The 19,936-nt window shown below is 37.3% G+C and overlaps 3 protein-coding genes across 3 annotated transcripts in view; 2 read left to right on the forward strand and 1 right to left on the reverse strand.

The window, feature by feature from the left end:
* LOC109235162 overlaps positions 1-2,571 on the forward strand; it is a 6,101-nt gene extending 3,530 nt beyond the window's left edge. The window contains exon 2 of the mRNA XM_019401148.1: positions 1,850-2,571. Within this exon, the coding sequence (XP_019256693.1) occupies positions 1,850-2,374 (525 nt within the window). The 3' untranslated portion in view covers positions 2,375-2,571. The remainder of the gene's footprint in view (positions 1-1,849) is intronic.
* On the reverse strand, positions 3,088-4,435 carry LOC109235163. Its single transcript, XM_019401149.1, has one exon. The coding sequence runs from the start codon at positions 4,303-4,305 to the stop codon at positions 3,199-3,201; it is 1,107 nt and encodes a 368-aa protein (XP_019256694.1). The 5' UTR covers positions 4,306-4,435; the 3' UTR covers positions 3,088-3,198.
* LOC109235812 lies at positions 18,766-19,483 on the forward strand. Its single transcript, XM_019402065.1, has 3 exons — positions 18,766-18,930; positions 19,024-19,345; positions 19,440-19,483. Exons 1-3 carry the CDS (start codon positions 18,766-18,768, stop codon positions 19,481-19,483), a joined length of 531 nt encoding a protein of 176 aa, XP_019257610.1.

Here is a 19,936-nt window from a genome sequence, read left to right on the forward strand (position 1 = left end):
AAACGAACGATAACGTACACTCCAACCTACCCTTACCAACCCCCCCCCTACCCCTACCCCCCCCCCCCCCCCCCTAAAAAAAAAAAGAAAATAGGAAAAAAAAAGGAGGCAAGTACATCACGTATAAGATGAGTGCAACATCTAACAATATTACCTACAAGCTATCATCTATCTACAATAGATCAGCACAAATGAGTCCTAATACCCTCAACACTTGCATTTTCAAAGAAGAAAGAGAAGTCAATATTAGCTTGGGATTTTACATTTGGGCAGCTTGCAGCATTTTCCGTTTTTCAGTCACATCTATTTCTGTAGAAATCTTAAATGGGAGAATATTGAGGTAAAGAACATACAATTTGGATCTTTTTAGCTATAAGAGACCAAATATTGGTATCTGCTTCTGATATATGTCCCTGCTCTTTGTGCTTCAAAGAAAATGCAAGATCAACCACTTCTTTATCTTATTATATCAATCAAACTGGTATAGTAGACTTTCTGCAGTCTCCCTCTGTTTGTTCTATTGTCCTATGGCAGTTTAGATACCCTTGTTCTGTTAATGTTGAGCACTTAAAAGTTGCTGCATGTTAATCTATCTACCCTATTGCTGCACACCATTTAATAAAGTATAGGGATCAAGGAGTTGAACTTTTGAACTGTGTGTGATATAGTGTTATAGGAGAAATATGCCAAATATTTGTAATACCAACCTGCCTAGAAAATTTGCTACATAAAGTGGAATGTGGGTTGACAAGTAGGGGGGGGGGGGGGGTAGGGGGAGTTGATGTTACCTTCTTGGGAAGTGACTTGAGAGTAGCATTTTCTAACTAGTTGATGTGAGGCGGTCTGTAGGATAGTCTAACAACCATAGATTACCTCATGAAGACTTCTAAATTGTTGAGTTCCAATTGCTGGAACACTTCTCTATTTTAGGTCAATCCAATCATCACTGGAAATATAGCATTGGCTTCCTTGAGTTATATGGTGGCCTTTGCAGAGTTTAGGATTTTCAAATGTTTTACTATTGTAAAACATGTAAGCAACTCATGTTGCAGCAGACGTCATTGACCAGAGGGGGTTGCTCAGCACCCCCAGGGTCGTGGGTTCGAGTCACGAAAGGAGCAATAGCTCCAACAAAGGGGGATCAAAGGGGAGTCAAATGGGAGGTGATTAAAAAAAACAGACGTCATTAATATACATAATACTAAATGATTGTAAATATCATAAGACAAAAGTAAAGGCAGCACACTGAAATAATTGATGAAATCATGTGGCAAACTCTTATGACAAGTGCATTAATCAGTACCCCATGATAATAAATGTTTTTACTTGACAGGATGTTTTTGTTCCGATGACAAATGTAGTTCTTCAGCTGCTCAACTTAACCATTTGATTCTTTTAAGTTTGATGAGCCTTGGCTTTTGATCTGAAGGCAGAAACCACCTTTTTTCTGTTTTGTTAGTGTAGGAACCAGGATCTTGTTACATAAACTAGCAAAATATGCATATTTCCATGTAAAATTTGGTAAGGACTGAGCCTTGTATGCGTGTTACTATAGCAAATGAGATATGTGCTATGATATATGCTTCCTATGTACTTTTTTATCTACTCACCGATTGTCATGTGTACAAGCAAAATCAATGATTAAGCTTCCGTGTGGTATTTGGGAAGTTGCTCTGCTTTTCCATTCCTGATGTTATTTCCTTCTATCAATCAGATATGAAGTTGAGCGTCATTTAATGAGTAATTCCAAGTATAAATGTTTTTTTTTCAACGTAGACAGGTGTAGCTGGTTCTGCAACATTTTAGATGTTTTTTCTTTTGTACCTTAGCATGTCTCTTTCCCTTCCAGTTGAAAGGCAAAGAAAAGGAGCGACATCTGCAGGAAACGACCGCAGCTGCTGTTTCAAGAAGAGAATTGATAAGCTTGGCAGCTACAACATTAGGTGGACTTGCCCTTTTTGCTACTGAGCCTGCAGAGGCACTTGAAGTAGCTGATATCGGGAGTTCCCTCAAGGAGCTGCTGGGAATTTCCAAGGCCAAACCAAAAACTGGAGCGGAAAACCAAAAGAATCCAAAAGTTGAAAATGACAAGAAACCGAAAATGGATGACAAAGGGAAACCAAAGAGTGAAGGTGATTTAACGAAGCCAAAGGTAGAAGACAATGGGAAGAAACCAAAGAGTGAAACTGATGAAAAGAAGGCAAAAATGGAAGGCAATGTAAACAAACCAAAGAGTGAAGCTGATGAAAAGAAGCCTAAAATTGGAGATAATAAGAAGGCAGTAAGCCCTCATCACTCAGAGAAGGAAAAAGTGTTGCCTTCTTCTCCTGTTGCACCAACCCTTCCCAACATTTTGAATAAAGCAGTTCACTAACTTGTCACTAGAAATGTTGTTATGCTCAGATACATTTTCAAGAAACTTTACAGACTTTTCTTATGCTACTATTCATTGTAGCTTAACTCATGCCTAAATGATTACCTTAGACAAGGTTTGCATGGGTCAATGAGCTCAATGTCAAGACTATTGAAGTATTTTCAGATAAAAGATTTTCATTTTATCTTTTCATTAAATTACAAAGCCTTACATGATTGATATCATGCAAACCTCGTGAAAAAAAGGGGCTATAATGAAAGAAAAAGATTCATATAGATGATACCAATTAGTTGAGACTAAGTTTTAGTCATGTTAGTACGTATACTTTAGCTACAATGTTTGCTACGAATCTTTCAGTCTTGTTAGAGATTTATATGCCAACAGAAAATGTAAAGAACTCCTAACGCTAGACTCCAGGCAAGCAACCTGAAAGGACCAGACATAAACCACCTGCTAAGAAAATGGTAAATAAGACAAGCGATCAAGCTGGCACCTGCTAAGAAAATGGTAAATAAGACAAGCGATCAAGCTGGCAAGTCAGGGATACAAAGATGGATTTTTAGAGAAACTAATCTTTTATAATGTTGAATTAAGAACAGCGTAAGTGGGACATGGACATTAGGATTCAAATAGCTTATCTAACTTGCTTGGGATGGAATTGGAGCATGTTCTAGGATTAAGTATTGTTAGTCTAATGTAGAGCAAAGTGCATATAATAAGTTAACACCCATAAAATCATTTTATTATAGTGGAAACAACAAATACTTGTAATATCTCACTATAAACTACAAACAAATATAAAAACCAAAAAAAAAAAAAAAAAATCAAGCAGTTTTCTTGTTCATATTTTCCACTAGCTTACGCATTTGGAATCTCCAAAACAAGAAATAAGCTAATCCTAATCCAATCAATCCATATAACCAAATATCATCTTCTTTATTCTCTTCCTCGGATTCCACTTCAACTATACTAAACTTTTCTCTTTCAGCATTTCCCATTTTACCCTCCATTACATGCCCATATAACACATATACCCTATTCCGATCTCCTACTGCCACAGACGTAGGAAATCTCTCCCATTCAAGGGCAGTTTCGTCAAATACCACTCCCTCTCCCCACCCATCATTGCTCCTTAAGAAATACAACTTGTGTTGACTCACGACTAATACGACGCCATCTTTTCTAATTGCCATTCCATCAGCTGCCGTTAAGTCCTTGTTCAATCTAACGGTCCTTGCCGTTCCGTCATCAACGTCGACTTTGAACATTTTCCCCGTATTTGATTGGACGACTAGTAAGTAACCATTGGAGCTGTAAACGATGCCGTTTAGGCCGCATTTATGATACTCTGTGGTCGTGTCCACGGGATGGGATTTGTATGCCTTAGATTTAGATAAGACTAAAACGCCGCCGTTTATGTCAATTTTCCAGATGAAATTACCACCGGAGTTCGTGACGTAAGCATTGCCGGAGAAATCGACAGCAACGTCGTTTGCGACGGCCGAGTGAGCTTCCTCGGTGACGGTGTCGACGAGAGGGGAGAGGAAGAGGCGGAGGCGTGATCGGAGGTCGTAGGCGGCGAGGGCATTGAAAGGCTCGGGAGATTCTGGCGACGGCATGCGGTGGATGCAGGCGAGGAGGCGGTTGTTGCGGCGGTCGACGGTGAGGCCGAGGAAGGAGGAGTTTTTAGGGAGAGAGGCGTCGGAGATTAGAGTTTCAACGACGCCAGCGTCAGAGACGGAGAGAAGTTTCTGGCGGCGGGTGCTGCCGACGATGAAGTGCTGAGATTTAGGATCCCAGGTGAATGATTCCGGGTAGAGATTCCGTGATCGGAAGTTGATGACGTGGGGTTTTCGTGCGGAGGAAGGAACAGAGAAGGCGATGAATATGAAAAGGATAATTAGGGGTAAAGTGAGTTTCATGGTTTTCATTTTGAGAAGTTGGTGTCAGAGAGAGAGAGAGAGAGAATTTATATTTGTTTTCCTGCTAAATAATCAGTTTTATGCTAAATAATCAGTTTTGTGCTAAATAAAAAGGTTCTCTATCGCTAAATTGAAGACTAACTTTGTCTGAATCTATTGCTTGATTAATCCGACTTTTAATGACATATGGCTCCCTATTATTATTATTATTATTATTATTATTATTATTATTATTATTATTATTTTAAAAAAAGGTTCATTTCCTTGAATGGACCGAGATCTCTGATTTTAATAATGGCCGAATAGATATGCAGACACTTAAAGTTGGCACAATTTTTTCCATTTAGACATCTAAACTTAAGGATATTCCTATTGAGCACTTATATTATTCTAAATTTATTTCAATTAGGCACTTTTTTGATAATTAGTCAAACTTACAAAGTCTGTGCAATGCACTCGCTGCTAACGTGGCGAATGACAAATAAAAAAAAAGATATATATCATTTTGAGTTAAAAAAAGAAGGCAGAATACATAACTGGGCCCTTAAACTTGACCCTTTTTGTCACTTGAAACTTAAACATAGAGTTGTTCCTATTAGGCCCTTCAACTAAACCACATTTGTGCCAATTAGATACTTTGTAGTGACATAATTGAGTGCGTGAGAAAAGACGCGTGAACATGAGAAAAAGGTTGTGATTATTATTTTATAATTATTATATTCTAATATATTATTCCACTTAAAGCTAATTTTTACCCTACATTCTATTTCTCTTCTTCTTCCCGTGAACCCATCATTTTTCCTCTTAATTTTTTTTTAAAAGAAAGTATAGTGTACATGGATTTGACTATTCTCATTTGGCATGCTTGTTCTCTTTTAACGCTATTGGAATAAAACTTTACAAACTAAAACACACAAGTGGTTGATAGAAGTTGCATTTTGACATTAACAACTTTTAACAAAAATAGTACTTTCACAAAAGAGCAAAGCTGTCAAATACACAAATGCAACTATTTCATAAGCAAAGAAGAAAGCCTTAAAAGCTATCAAATACACAAGTGCAGCTAATTACATATCCAACGTTAATTTTTATAAAAAATTTTCTCAGATGGTCTACAAAGTGTCTAATTGGCACATATATGGTTTAATTGAAGGGCCTGATAGGAACAACTCTATGTTTAAGTGTCCAAGTGACAAAAAAGATCAAGTTTAAGAGTCCAGTTATGTATTTGGCCAAAAAAGAAAAAAAATATTTTAAAATCTATTTAGTAAACAAAATAACATAACATTCTCAAAAAGAAAAAAAAACTTTAATTTACACCCAATCAAAAAATGGCACATTATTAACAAAAGAAAAGACAAAAAAGGACATATTGATGTTCTTGAAATCATTGTTCTTGGTGTTTTTCGCTATCTTAATGTGTATTCTTGTTCCGACCACGATTTTAATCCAAAATTTCAAGAGAAACTCCTCCAAATTTGTTACAACTTCAGCTAAAGATTCCCCACGAAGACTCGAAAGAATCCCAATATTAATTTCTCAATTTTTCATCAAATCAAGTAACCCATTTTAAATCTTCAAGCTTTCTTAAAGACTCCATTAATGGTGTTTTGACTTCAAATGAAGAATACGGTCTCACTTCGGTTTCAATCAACTGAGACGATTGTTGGTTCAAACTTTCGAGCTAAATTAATGGTGGAGGCACAACAATGGTGAAAGTGGGGGAGACAATGGTGGAAGTGATGGTGTAGAGAAAAGAAGAAGAAGAAGAAGAAAGAAAGAAATAAAAAGATAAAATGTATTTTTTGAGCTCTTCACGCGCTTATTTTGGGTGAAGTTCACTCTATGTGCCAACTCAGCAAGAAGTGTCTAACTGAAAACGTTTAGGGTACTATAAGTGCTCAATTGGAATACCCTTAAATTTAGGTGTCTAAATAAAAAATAATGCCAATTTTAAATGTCTCCAGATGTATTCAGCCTTTGATAATTGTTAGCTTATCTTTGGTTTTGAATTTCTTTGATCTTGTTCATTAGCTCAGTAGAGCATAGCGTAACATTTGAATATAAGCTTTTTAAGGAAAAAAAAACTTGTTAATGAAAATTAAAGGGAATAGAACGGTAAAAAATACTCTATTCGGTCCAAAATAAGTAATTTTTTGGCATTTTTTTGTGACAAAATAAGTAATTTTTCTGGATTTCAAGAATGAATGAATTATTTTTTTTCCTACATTGGCCTTGGAGTAAATAGTGTTTGAGTATGTGTTAGAAGTGTTTATGTGAGATAGTAAAGGTTAATATGGTCAATTTCATTACTAATTAATGTTAAAAGGTGGATCTCTTAATTTGTGTGAAAACATTCAAAAAATTACTTATTTTGGACTGGAGGAAATAGAAAAGATGATTAAATGAGTATCGTAATAAATTAATTTACTTAAGGTTATTGAAATTAGTTGTGCAGCTTTAAGACATACGGTAGAAGAAATTATAAACTATATCTAACAAATTAGATAAGATTAAACGGTTGGACTATCGAAACTATACAGCTAGAAATGCATGTAGTTTCATGCACTATTTTCATGGAAAACTTTTACTCGAATGAATGCAAAATATGTGTAATTATAATATTGCTTTGCAAAAGCTTAAAGTATTTGTATATATTTGTATCCTTTTCGTTAATACGCATTTAACATGCTTTACAAAGAGTATTTTACATGTAATGAGCTCTTAACTAGGAGTACTATTTTTTGGTTGGTTTCTCATATTATCATAATGCAATATCTAGTTACTTATTTTAATATGCTTAACAATGCAAATCAATGATGACATACATATATTATGGTGTTTTTGGACACAAATGTGACTTAGAGCATGTTTGGATTGGCTTGTTTTAAGTGTTTTTAAGCCAAAATAGCTTTTAAGTCATTTTGTAGTGTTTGGATAAAGTAAAAAGTGCTTTTAAGAACTTGTTTTTAAGCTAAAATGACAAAAACAAGCCAAAAGCCAAAAGCTAGAATTCCTAACTTATGGCTTCAAAGCTATTTTGGCTTAAAAGTCACTTAAAATAAGCCCATCCAAATGGGCTCCTAATTAAAACAATGGTCACTTGATTATGAGGCTTGAATCACAGGTCATCCCAAGTAGAGGCAGCTTCAAGTACCTTGGGCTGGTTATCCAGGGAGGAGAGGAGATCGACAATGATGTCACACACCGTATTGGGGTAGGATGGATGAAGTGGAGATTAGCATCTAGAGTATACACAAAGATAAGTTCTACAAAGCGGTGGTTAGACCGGCCATGATGTATGCGGCTGAGTGTTGGCCTGTTAAGAACTCACATGTCTAGAAGATGAAGGTAGCATAAATGAGGATGTTGAGGTGGATGTGCGGGCATACTAGGCTGGATAAGATTAGGAATGATGATATTCGGTAGAAGGTGTGCGTGGCTCCCATTGATGACAAGATGCGGAAAGCGAGGCTCAGATGGTTCGGGCATGTTCAGAGGAGAAGCTCAGATGCTCCGGTAAGGAGGTGCCAACGGCTGGTTGTGGAGGGCATGAGAAGAGGTAGAAGGCGGCTTAAGAAGTATTGGGGGGAGGTGATCAGGCAGGATATGGCGAGGCTCCAGATTTCCGAGGACATGGCACTTGATAGGATCATGTGGAGGGCGAGTATTAGGGTTGAAGGTTAGGAGGTAGTTGAGTCTTGCCTTACGTCATTACTTTGAGAGACTAGTCTGGTAGGGATACTATTTCGCTTTTGCTTTGTATCTTTCTTCTAGCTTTCATGTTGTTCCTATTTTTCCTATGATTTCTGTGGTATTACTGATATTTTCTCCTTTTGTCTTTTTGTCTTGAGCCGAGAGTCTTTCGGAAACAGCATATCTACTCCCTCGGGGTAGGGGTAAGGTCTGCGTACACACTACCCTCCCCAGACCCCACTAGTGGAATTTTACTAGGTCGTTGATGTTGTTGTTGTATGTACGTATTTTTTAAAATTAGTACAATATTAACTGTTGGCACCCATGTTGCAAGAAGGTAGAATGGTGCACTTGGTTGAAAGTTAAGTTATTTATTAAGAGGATTAGGGATCAATTTTTTCTCCTTTTTTTAGTAGTGCACCCATATACTAGATTTCCTAGTCCGCCTCTATAATATATGGCGTATAATTAGGTTCTAGAACTCAAAATGCTTGGTCGGTTGTTACAAGATTCGAGTTAGTTTTAGTTGTAATTTCAAATTGAAACTCCAATAAGAAGATGCCACGACCCAATTTCTCCTATAGGACGTGATGGCGCCTAGCGTTACCACTAGCAAGCCAACAATGAACTAACCATGTGATTGTTCCTTTTAATAATTTAGATATAGTTGATATTTAATCATAAGATAAGTAAGAAGTGAGAAATTTAATAAAATAAAGAGTAAACAATTATAAGAACACATGTGACGAAATAAATACTCAAAAGTCATCAAGTGTCTACTACCATAAATTTCAAGACCTGGTGTCACAAGTATATGAGCAACTAGTAGAATATATAAAACTCTAACTAATGTCTGAAATAAAATAGACAGAAACTAAATGCAAAAGAGAGGCTCGGGGTGCTGCAGAACGGCTCAGGAAAACAACTCACCACTAGGCCTCGGGGTATCAGTGGTACGCGCTGGTATGACTGCCAGATGCACCTGCCTCAGATCCTGCACGATTAGTGCAGAAGTGTAGCGTGAGTACATAAAATATATGTACCCAGTAAGTATCCAGTATAACCTCGAAGAAGTAGTGACGAGCTGTCGATATCGACACTTACTATGGGCCAACAAATATAATACAGAAATACTAAAGAATCATGGAATGTGTAAACAATAGTAAGAACTCAATAACAAGCAGTGAATGAATAATTCTTCGACTAATATCAATTCCCAAATCAAGTTTTAAATTAAAGAAGTATAACCTGTCGAGCCATAACATAATATCAAGTATACTTAGGCTTCGAGTATTGTCACGCACGATTTATGCCGTGTCATACGGTCTGATCCCAATAATAAAATATGTGCACTACCGAGGGTCGAACGATACGAACTATAGATGCATCTATTAACCTGCCGAGGCGAACAACCCGCTCCCATGAGAGTAGAGGAATTTACCTCACTCGCGGAAATACTTGCGACGCGAGTGGACATGGATTTTCAAAGTTATTGTAAAATTCTTCAATTATTTCCAAAAATAAGAAATCTAAACGGAATATTTTAAATCTTAAAATCCTTAATCTCAGCTCTATTTAAGACAATTAATAAGCATAATCAATATAACAGTGCAAACAAAGCATGATGTGAATCTAAGACTACCCGTACATCATATGAAATATAGCTACACACTCACTCTCATTACCTAGTGCGTACGTAGATCCCCACACAAGTAATTCACAAGAAAATACACCTAAGGGGATGAGTTCCCTCTTACAAGGTTAGGCAAGAGACTTACCGCATTCTCAAGCTCACTTCCGATCTACAAATACGCTTTAAATCCAACTCGGTGGCAAACAACCCGAAACTAACCAAATATTATATAAATAAGTCAGTATATACTCAAAAGTTCATAATTTAACAATTAGGGAAATTATCGATCCCCAATTGGAAGATTCCTAAAATTCACACCCGGGCCCACGTGCCTGAATTCCGAAAATTTTTGAAGATAATTATTACCCATAACCTCACGAACTCAAATATATCATTTTCACTCAATTTCATAATCATTTTCGTGGTTAAATCTCATTTTTATCAAAATCTAGGTTTTTTAACTAAATTCATAATTTCTACAATTTTTCATGTTAAATCCGATCATAATCTATGTATTTAACTTACATTGGATAGAAATTACTTACCTCAAATAGTTAGGTAAAAATTCCTCCCTAAAAGCTCCAAAGGCCCAAGGGATAAAAGAAATGAGTCAAAACAATGGTCTGCGTCCTTCTTAAACGACACACCGCATTTAGTGATTTTTCTTCTGTAGACAGTCACCTGCTTCTGTGGAAGCTAAGTCGCATCTACGGTCCAGGCCTAGCCAGCCATATCTCGCACTTGCGGAATACCCTCCGCTTATGCGGTCTACAGGCCACAGTCCCAGGCCGCTTCTGTGATAAAAATCTCACATCTATGCCTTCGCAGATGCAGTCCATTCCCCACTTCTACGACTACAGGACATCCACTCCCTTGCGCTTCTGCGGACCTTGGTTCGCTTCTGCGAGCTCGCACCTGCGACTAGCCCTCCGCCGGTGCGATTGCACCAGAAGCCTGATGCTTCAACCAATCCTTCAAATTCCAAACGACTTCCGCGCATCATCTGAATGGCACCCGAGGACCCCGGGCCTCGCCCAAGCATACCAGTAAGTTTCTAATCATAAAATGAACTCGCTCGAACCCTCGGAACGCATAAAACAATATCAAAACGAAGAATCACACTCCAAACAAATCGAATCAACTTATGAACTTCAAGCTCTTCCAACTTACTCTGAACGCGCGAATCATACTTAAACTACTTAGAATGACACTAAATTTTGCGTGCAAGCCTTAAATCACCATACGGAACTATTCCTAGGTTGAATCCTAAACGGACCTTGATAACACCAAAACCTACTCCAAACCAAATTTAAAGAACTTTAAATCCTTCAATGAGCCAACTTCCAATATTAAGTGTCGAAACGCTCTTGGGTCATCCAAAATTCGATCCGAACAGACGTCCAAGTCAAAAATTATCATATGAACCTATTGGGACCGTCAAATCTCGGTTCCGAGGTCGTTTACTAGAAATGTTGACCAAGTCAAACTTAACCTTTTAAAGCCAATTTTTTAAGGAACTATGTGTTACGATTTCAATACGAACCCTTTCAAACCCGAACTAACCATCCCCACAAGTCATAAAACATTAAAATAACATACGGGGAGTCTTATTTAGGGGAATATGGATCTACAAAGCAAAACGACTGGTCGGGTCGTCAAGGATGGCGTGATATGGAGATAAACAGTCCATGCATAGGATGATCTCAAAGTTGGTCATATCGAGCAACAGAAGATCTGCTCTAGTCTTATAACCACAGAAAGTAATAACACAAGACTGATATATCTGATCCACAACAACATAATCGTCCACCGGTGTGGACATATATACAGGAGTACCCAAGGACTCGCGAGAAATACCCAGGAAATGAGCTAATGGAGATGACATATATGAATATGTAGACCCTTTATCAAATAGTACCGAAGCATCCCTACCGCGGACAGAAATAATACATGTGATCACGACATCTGAGGCCACTGCATATGGACTGGCTGGGAAAGCATAGAACCTAGCTGGAGCACCGACTGGCTGGCCTCCACCTCTAGGACGGCCCCTACCCACATGCCCTCTGCCTCTTGGTCGCCGGACGACTGGTGCGGAAGCTAGGGCTGTAATCATATGCTGGGAACCCTGCTGTACCGCCTTGCCCTGAAGTTTGGGACAAAACCTTTTCATGTGGCCAGGATCCCCGAACTCATAACAACCCATTGGAACGGAGGACTGCTGATCTGAAGTCTGGCCCTTCAGGCCTGAATACCCACTGGAGGAACCCTGAATAGCTGGTGGGTGGTAGAAACTCTCTGGCATGGCACTGAAATAGGGCCGCACGGGAGCACCCCGAGAAGGTGGCGGTGCTGGATAAGTGGGCCTGCTAGAGTGAACTCTCCCAAATTGACCTCTGTCGCCAGATGGAGCACCACTGAACCCTCTAGAATAACAGAACCACTTATCCCGCAACATCTGCTCTCGGCTCTGCTGACGAACACCCTCGATCCTCCGAGCTATCTCTACAACTAACTCGTAAGAAGTCCCCATCTCGACCTCTCGGGCCATAGTGGCCTGGATACCAGAGTGCAAACCAATAATAAACCTCCGCACTCTCTTTGCATCGGGAGGAAGTATAATAAGTGTGTGGCGAGATAGCTCAGAGAACCCCGCCTCATAGTTGGTCACTGACATCTGACCCTACTGGAGCTGCTCGAACTGAAACCGCAACTCTTCCCTCTAAGAGGGTGGAATATAACTATCCAAAAAAATACGTACGAACTGGTCCCAAGTCATGGGAGGAGAACCTACTGGTTTGCCGTGTAGATATGACTGCCACCACCTACGGGCCCTGCCCTCAAACTGGAAAGTAGTAAAGTCCACTCCTGGGACTCCAATATCCTCATGTTGTGCAGTCTATCCCTGCATCGATCAATAAAGTCCCAGGGATCCTCATGTCGCTCACCTCCAAAGATAGGAGAGTGTATTCTGGTCCATCTGTCCAATAGCTTATGTGGCTCGCCGGCCGCAGGGTCTGGGCTCAAGTGTGGCTGCTGCCACTAGATGGGCTCCACCCACGGGTAGTGCGCCCGAGGTCTGATACACGGTAGCTGCATGCCCAAGAGCTTGAGCTTCCAGGGTATGTGCACCCCTTCCCGCTTGAGATGTGGCTGGGTACGCTAGAAATAAACCAGCCTGAGTCATAGTATCCATGAACCGTAGCATATGGCCCATGACCTCTTGGAATCCCAGTGCGAACATGAAATCCACTAGGGCTTCAAGTATTGTCACACACGATTTATGCCGAGGTCGTATTGCCCGATCCCATTACTAAACTGTGTGCACTACCGAGGGTCAAACGGCACGAACTATAGATGCATCTATTAACCTGCCGAGGCAAAAGCCCCGCTCCCATGAGGGTATAGGAATTTACCTCGCTCATGGAAATACTTGCGACGTGAGTGGACATGGATTTTTCAAAGTTATTATAATTTTTCAATTCTTTCCAAAAATAAGAAATTCAAACTAGAGACTATAAATCTTAAAATCCTTAATCTCAGCTCTGTTTAAGACAACTTATATGCATAATCAACATAACAGTGCAAACAAAGCATGCTGTGAATCTAAGACTACCAGGACATCACATGAAATATAGCTACACACGGACTTGTCACCTAGTGCGTACGTAGCTCCCCACACAAGTAAATCGCAACAAAATACACCTAAGGCTATGAATTCTCTCTTAAAAGGTTAGACAAGAGACTTACCTCGTTCTCAAGCTCACTTCCGGTCCACAAATACGCTTTAAATCCTCAACTCGGTGCCAAACAACCCCAAACTAACCAAATATTAGTCAATATATACTCAAAAGTTCATAATTTAATTATTCAGGTAATTGTCCACTCCCAATTGAAAGATTTCTAAAATTTCCCCCGGCCCACGTGCCCGAATTTCGAAATTTTTTAAAGATAATTGTTACTCATAACCTCATAAACTCAAATATATCATTTTCACTCAATTTCATTATTTTCGTTGTTAAATCCCACTTTTGTCAAAACTTAGGTTTTTTAACTAAACCCATATCTATAATTTTTCATGTTAAAATCCATCCATAAATGTGTTTAACTTAAATTGGAAAAAAATTACTTACCTCCAATAGCTAGGTGAAATTCCCTTTCCAAAAGCTCCAAAATTGCCTAAGGGATGAAAGAAATGAGTCAAAACAATGGTCTAAGTCCGTCTTAAACAACCTCACTGCCTTAAGTAATTTCGCTTCTACGGATGGTCTCCCGCTTCTACGGAAGCTACGTCGCATCTGCGGTCCTGGCTTGGCCAGCCACATATCGCACCTGCGATCCTTTCCTCGCAGAAGTGTGTCCGCTCCTGCGAAACACCCTCCACTTTTGCGGTATACATGCCACAGTCTCAGGCTGCTTCTGCGATAAAATTCCCGCATCTGCGCCTTCGCAGATGCAGGCGGTCCATTCCCCGCTTCTGCGACCACAAGACAGTAAACTCCCTTGCGCTTCTGCGGCCCTTGGTTCACTTCTGCGAGCTCGCACCTGCATCTAGCCCTCCGCAGGTGCGATTGCACCAGAAGCCTGATCAGCCAATCCTTCCAAGTCCAAACGACTTTCGCGCATCGTCCGAATGGAACCCAAGGCCCCCGGGGCCTCACCCAAGCATACCAACAAGTTTGTAATCATAAAACAAACTCGCTCGAACCCTCAAAACTCATAAAACAACATCAAAATGAAGAATCACACCAAACCAATTCGATTCAACTTATGAACTTCAAGTTCTTCCAACTTACTCCGAACGCGCCGAATCATACTTAAACTACTCAGAATGACACCAAATTTTGCGTGCAAGTCTTAAATCACCATACGGAACTATTCGCATGCTCAAAATCTCAAACGGACCTCGATAACACCAAAACCTACTCCAAACCAAATTTAAAGAACTTTAAAACCTTCAATGAGCCAACATGCAATATTAAGCGCTGAAATGCTCCTAGGTTATTCAAAACCCGATCCAAACATACGCCCAAGTTCAAAATCATCATATGAACCTATTGGGACTGTCAAATCCCGATTCCGAAGCGTTTACTAGAAATATTGACCCAAGTCAAACTTAACCTTTTAAAGCCAATTTTTTAAGAAACTAAGTGTTCCGATTTCAACCCACACCCTTCAGAACCCGAACGAACCATCCCCGCGAGTCATAAAATAGTAAAAGCCCATACATGGAGTATTATTTAGGAGAACGAGGATCTAAAAAGCGAAACAACCGATCGGATCGTTACCGAAGACATAAATAAGTTGTACTATATATTTTGTATGTCGGGTGTACAAACAATATATAAAATATATACAACTTATATATTTGTATATAAGTTATATGTAAATTAATTTTTTGATCGGATTCTGTGCAAAAAATATATAAGTTGTAGCTTTTGATCGGATTTTGTGCAGCAAAAAATTATATTTAAATTATATACAAATTATAGTTTTTGATCGGATTTATATATATTTTGTAAAAACTTTGTATATAGAAAAACCTAGCTAAAGTCGGGTAAATAAATTTAAAATTTCGTATATAATGGAAAAAATCCTCTTAGTTATAATGCAAATATAAAAATTAACTCAAAGGTGTTCAAATTTAAAATAAGTAAAATGATTCCGACAACAATATGTCTTATGTACCTCTAAATAGGGGCATATCTAGGCCTTAGGGTATGGTTTCATGTGAACCCATACTCCTCTCCCTATACCATGTATAATAATATTATAGTTTTTCAAAATTACTAAATATATGTGCGTGCACCCATGCCCAAACACTCCTATAATGCAATAATTATTGGGTGCACCTCTACGAGTAAAATTGGCGGTTCAAATCCTACTTTGGACGGTCTTATTTTCTGCACTGAGCAGAGATATATATATATGTGAAAATCACTAAAAAATTAAAAAGAGTATAATTTTGAACTTATAGTTTTAAAAGTGTAGTGAGTTCATAGTAGACTAAGAGCCCGTTTGGACATAAGAATTTTTTCATTTTTTTTGATTTTTTATTTTATTTTTTTTCGAAATTAGTGTTTGGCCATAAAATTTTCAATTTTCACTTAAAGATTAATTTTGAAATTTTTCGAAAATTTGAAAAACTTCAAAAAGTTGTTTTTCAAAATTCATTCAAATCACTCACAAAAATTCAAAAACAACTCAAAATTATATTCATATCCAAACACAACTCTAATTTTCAAATACCATTTTCACTTGAAAAAAAATTCACTTTTTTTTTTGGAATTTTATAATTCTTATGTCCAAATCTCACTAAAGTTAAATACTTAATTCTAGATCCACCTCTTTACATGCACACCATCCTTTTGAAATCCTGGACTCGCCTCAGCCTCTAAAATGTAATATTGTATACAATGCAATTTTTCAAACATAGCTGATCACATGTGGTTTCGCCACTAACGGGTCGTTTGGCAGGAGGTATTTGAAAAAATAATGCAATCATTAGCTCTGTGCATTACTAATACCTTGTCTGGTACATTTTCTCAACCTGTGTATAACTAATGCTTGTATTGGTTATACATCATACTTGGTATTAACCTGTGTATAAGTAATGGATTGAAAACCATGACACTAGTAATACCAAGGGTATTAATGCATGCATTTGCATAATTGAAGACAAAATTGTCCTTAAAGTCCCTTAAAGCTAGAGAATATGGAGGGCATTTTTGTAAACAATTATTTTTCTTAAAATTATGCAATGCACTATAATTTTAATACACCACACCAAACAGTAGATACGAAGTAATATCTGCATAACTTATAATGCTTGCATTACTAATCCCTGCATTACTAATACAATCTTATTCCGCATTATTCTTATACACCATACCAAACGACCCCTAATAGTAAATACCTCCTGCCCGCCTTCCTTTATAAAAGGTGGCAACCCGTTTCATTCAATTTCAAAAAAAAGATGCCTAGCTATTGTTTTAAATTCAACAAAGAGTTGCACACCAAAAGTGGATTTAAAGCTCATAACAAACAAGTTCACCGCAACTTCAAGTTCAATTGTGGCTGGTGCCATTCAAAGTTCAAAACTAAATCATTGCTCGCGCAACATAGGCAGAAACACAGCCATTAGTAGTATTTTCCTTTTTTTTTTGTTTTTCCTTTTTCTAGTTCTAGTTTCTGCAAACATAATCCAATAGTTTTTTCTAGTTCTAGTCAAGGACGTCTCAATAAAATTCGTAGCCTAAAGCTAAATTTTAATAAGGGGCCATTTATTTTCTTTTTTTGTTTTATTTATATTGTAGTTATCTTACAAAATGTAATACAAATATTTGCTTTGGTTTTTTCCTTTCTTTTTGTCTGTAATTTAGTTATCTTACAAAATATAATACGTAGAACTAGTATTTATATTTGTAAGAAAATTCAAGTTGCTAAGATGTTAGCCATGTATTTACAATGTGTTACCATGGATCTTATTATAAAAATATTGTTTACCAATATGAAGATTTGAGCATCTTAATTCAAAATTCTAAAATATTTCTATTGTTAAAAAATAGACAGTCCTTATTTCTACTTTTATAAAGAGTTTGTATAAACTTCAATATTGTCTAAGCAAAAATAAGATAGAAAATTCATAATTAAAAATATTTTTGGGACCCCAAAACTTAGGGGCCTAAAGAAAATGCTTTACTAGCCTACCCCTTGAGTCACCCTTGGTTCTAGTTCTAGTTCAGTTTTTTTTCTTCTTCTCATTGTTCAATCAAAAAATGAGCTGTCGTTCGACTATAGCCTTCATTGCTTTTGAGGGTGTTTGGATGGGCTTAAAAGCTGGTCAAACCAGCTTTTAAGCACTTTTTTTAATTTTTGGAGTGTTTGGCAAAAAAAAAAGCTGCTTAAAAAAAGTTAAAAAGTGCTTAAAAAAAAGACAAAAGCAACAAGTTGGCTGACCCCAACTTTTTCGATTTTGGCTTAAAGCCATTTTAGTTTGACCAAAAAAATTACTCTCTTGTCCCTTATAAATTTTTGTAATACCAAAATTACCCTCAGTCAAAGAAACCCTAAAACATTGTATTTCTCCTATTTTCTTCACTTTGAAGACTGTCGTTCCTCCTTTCCTCTTCATCTCTCCTTCATCTTTCATTTTCTGCGCTTCAAGAAATTCGGTGGAAATCAATTGTCATTGTAAGTTCTTCTCGATCCTCATTGTATATTTTTGTTTGAATTCTTCTACAAAATGAATTTTTTTTATGTCAGATTAATGCATCAAGTCATAGTAGTATTCCAGTTGATTTTTTTTCCTGCTCTGTGGAACTTGAGTTTCATGCGTCCTTGTTTCTGAGTTTGAACAGCTTAGGAAATAGACAATTATATCTCATAGTTGATTTTCTACTATTGTTATAGAAGATTGTAAAATTTTTATAATTAAGTGATTTTTAGCTAGACGGTATATTTACGATAGTCTCATTTTCAACATTGAAAACGGCAGAAATTGATTTAAAATTTTGGCTTACGGCGATGCCCATGTTCTGAAATCTTTAACAGGAGTAAAAGAAGGGGTACATTGCACATAGTTGTTGAACCTGCTAAATATGTTAAATACCTTTTCTTTTTTAATTTTTTTCATATGTGGGAATAAAGTAATAATTAACTTTTAAAAGACAATTAGATGGAGGTTGTAGTTATTATTCCTTTATTTCTATTAATCACTAAAAATTATCGAATGGAAAATATTTAGATTTCTGTGAATGCCAAGAGATTTTTTTGTTTTTGTGAATGGAGCAACTAATGCCAAGAGATTTTTTGTTTCTGTGAATGGAAAACATATAAGAAAACCTATTATTGAGGAGTTTAGAATTAAATATTGTAAATAGAGCCTATTGGATATATTGGATATTCCATTAGTCACTCTAACTAATGAGGAATTTTCTTCTACTTTAATTAGATATTTGTTTCTCCTTTCTTCAGATTATTTATATTCAATCATGACGGAAAGTAACGCTAAGTGGGACGATGAGGTTCATATTATATTTATTGAGTTGTGTAAGCAAGAGATTAGAAATGAAAATAGACCAAATACTTACTTATCTAAAGATGGGTGGAAAAATATAATTAATGAGTTCGAAAAGAAGATGGGAAGAGTGTATAATAAAAAACAATTGAAAAATCATTGGGATTACATGAAAGCCGAATGGACACTTTTTAAGCAGTTGATGAAAGGAGAGACATGTTTAGGATGGGATGCCACAAAAAATACAATTATAGCAGATGATGATTGGTGGGACCAAAAAATTAAGGTGCATCTCTCATATTGCTACATGTGTCGTTCTTTTTCTTTTTTATTGCTAAATTTCTTTTTTAGCTTAAAGTGGCTTTGAATTTATTTACAGGAGAATGCTCGATATAAAAAATTTAGGAACAAAGATCTTTCGCTCATATGGTTTTGCTACGACACATTATTTGCTGATGTTGTTGCCACAGGAGAAAGAGCACGTGCAGCAAACCCAGAACAATCGTCCGGCATTGGACTAAATCTTGACGAAGAGGGAATAAATGATATTGATGGTTGTGAAAAAGAACACTTTACTTTTCTTAATGATGAAATGAGCGATGAAAGTGATGATCTACAAAATATAAATTCTGTTCCAGAGCCATCACTAAAAAGACAAAAATCAACTGATGGTGTTAGCACTAGCAGTCAAGTAAGAAAGAGTAAGAAAAAAAACAGCTGCAACATTAATAAAAGAGGATATTCACTCTCTCATAGAGTTTATGTCTAGCAAAAGCACTGCTACATCTCTTGCAGTTGATGAGGCATCCATCGAGAAGTGTATTGGCACGTTGGAATAAATTTCTAATATTCTAGTTGGGAGTAAAATTTACAGTTTCACTATGAATATGTTCCGCAAGAAAAATAACCGACAAATATTTTTGGGGATGCCTATTGATGAAGCTCGCAAGGCTTGGTTGGAGTTTAACTATCAGTTATATCTCAAGAAAAATGGATAATTGTCACGACCCAAAAATCCCTCCAAAGGAGTCGTGATGTCACCTAGTCTCTAAACTAGGTAAGCCTACCATTTTCAGTAATAACATGGATATTTACTAACTTTACCCTCCCCAGACCCCACTGAGTGAGATTTTACTGGATTGTTGTTGTTGTACTCAGACAAATTACAATTCCCAAAAACCGGTGGTACAAGTCATAAGCCTTTCTAAGAGTAATTACGCAAATTAAATACAACACTGTTCCAGAATAAGAAGGAATCAATGGAACGTAAATACAACCGAAGGTGACTCCGA

Source organism: Nicotiana attenuata, chromosome 12 (genome assembly GCF_001879085.1).
Source record: "Nicotiana attenuata strain UT chromosome 12, NIATTr2, whole genome shotgun sequence".
In the NCBI taxonomy this organism is placed as follows: domain Eukaryota; kingdom Viridiplantae; phylum Streptophyta; class Magnoliopsida; order Solanales; family Solanaceae; genus Nicotiana; species Nicotiana attenuata.

What these genes read in the sequence shown, in the direction of transcription:
- LOC109235163 (XM_019401149.1), bottom strand. Translation starts at nt 4,305, where the DNA reads ATGAAAACCATGAAACTCACTTTACCCCTAATTATCCTTTTCATATTC.
- LOC109235812 (XM_019402065.1), top strand. Translation starts at nt 18,766, where the DNA reads ATGGGAAGAGTGTATAATAAAAAACAATTGAAAAATCATTGGGATTAC. An exon ending in GGTGGGACCAAAAAATTAAG is followed by an intron (nt 18,931 to 19,023) that starts GTGCATCTCTCA and finishes ATTTATTTACAG; the next exon opens with GAGAATGCTCGATATAAAAA. An exon ending in TAGCAGTCAAGTAAGAAAGA is followed by an intron (nt 19,346 to 19,439) that starts GTAAGAAAAAAA and finishes CATCTCTTGCAG; the next exon opens with TTGATGAGGCATCCATCGAG.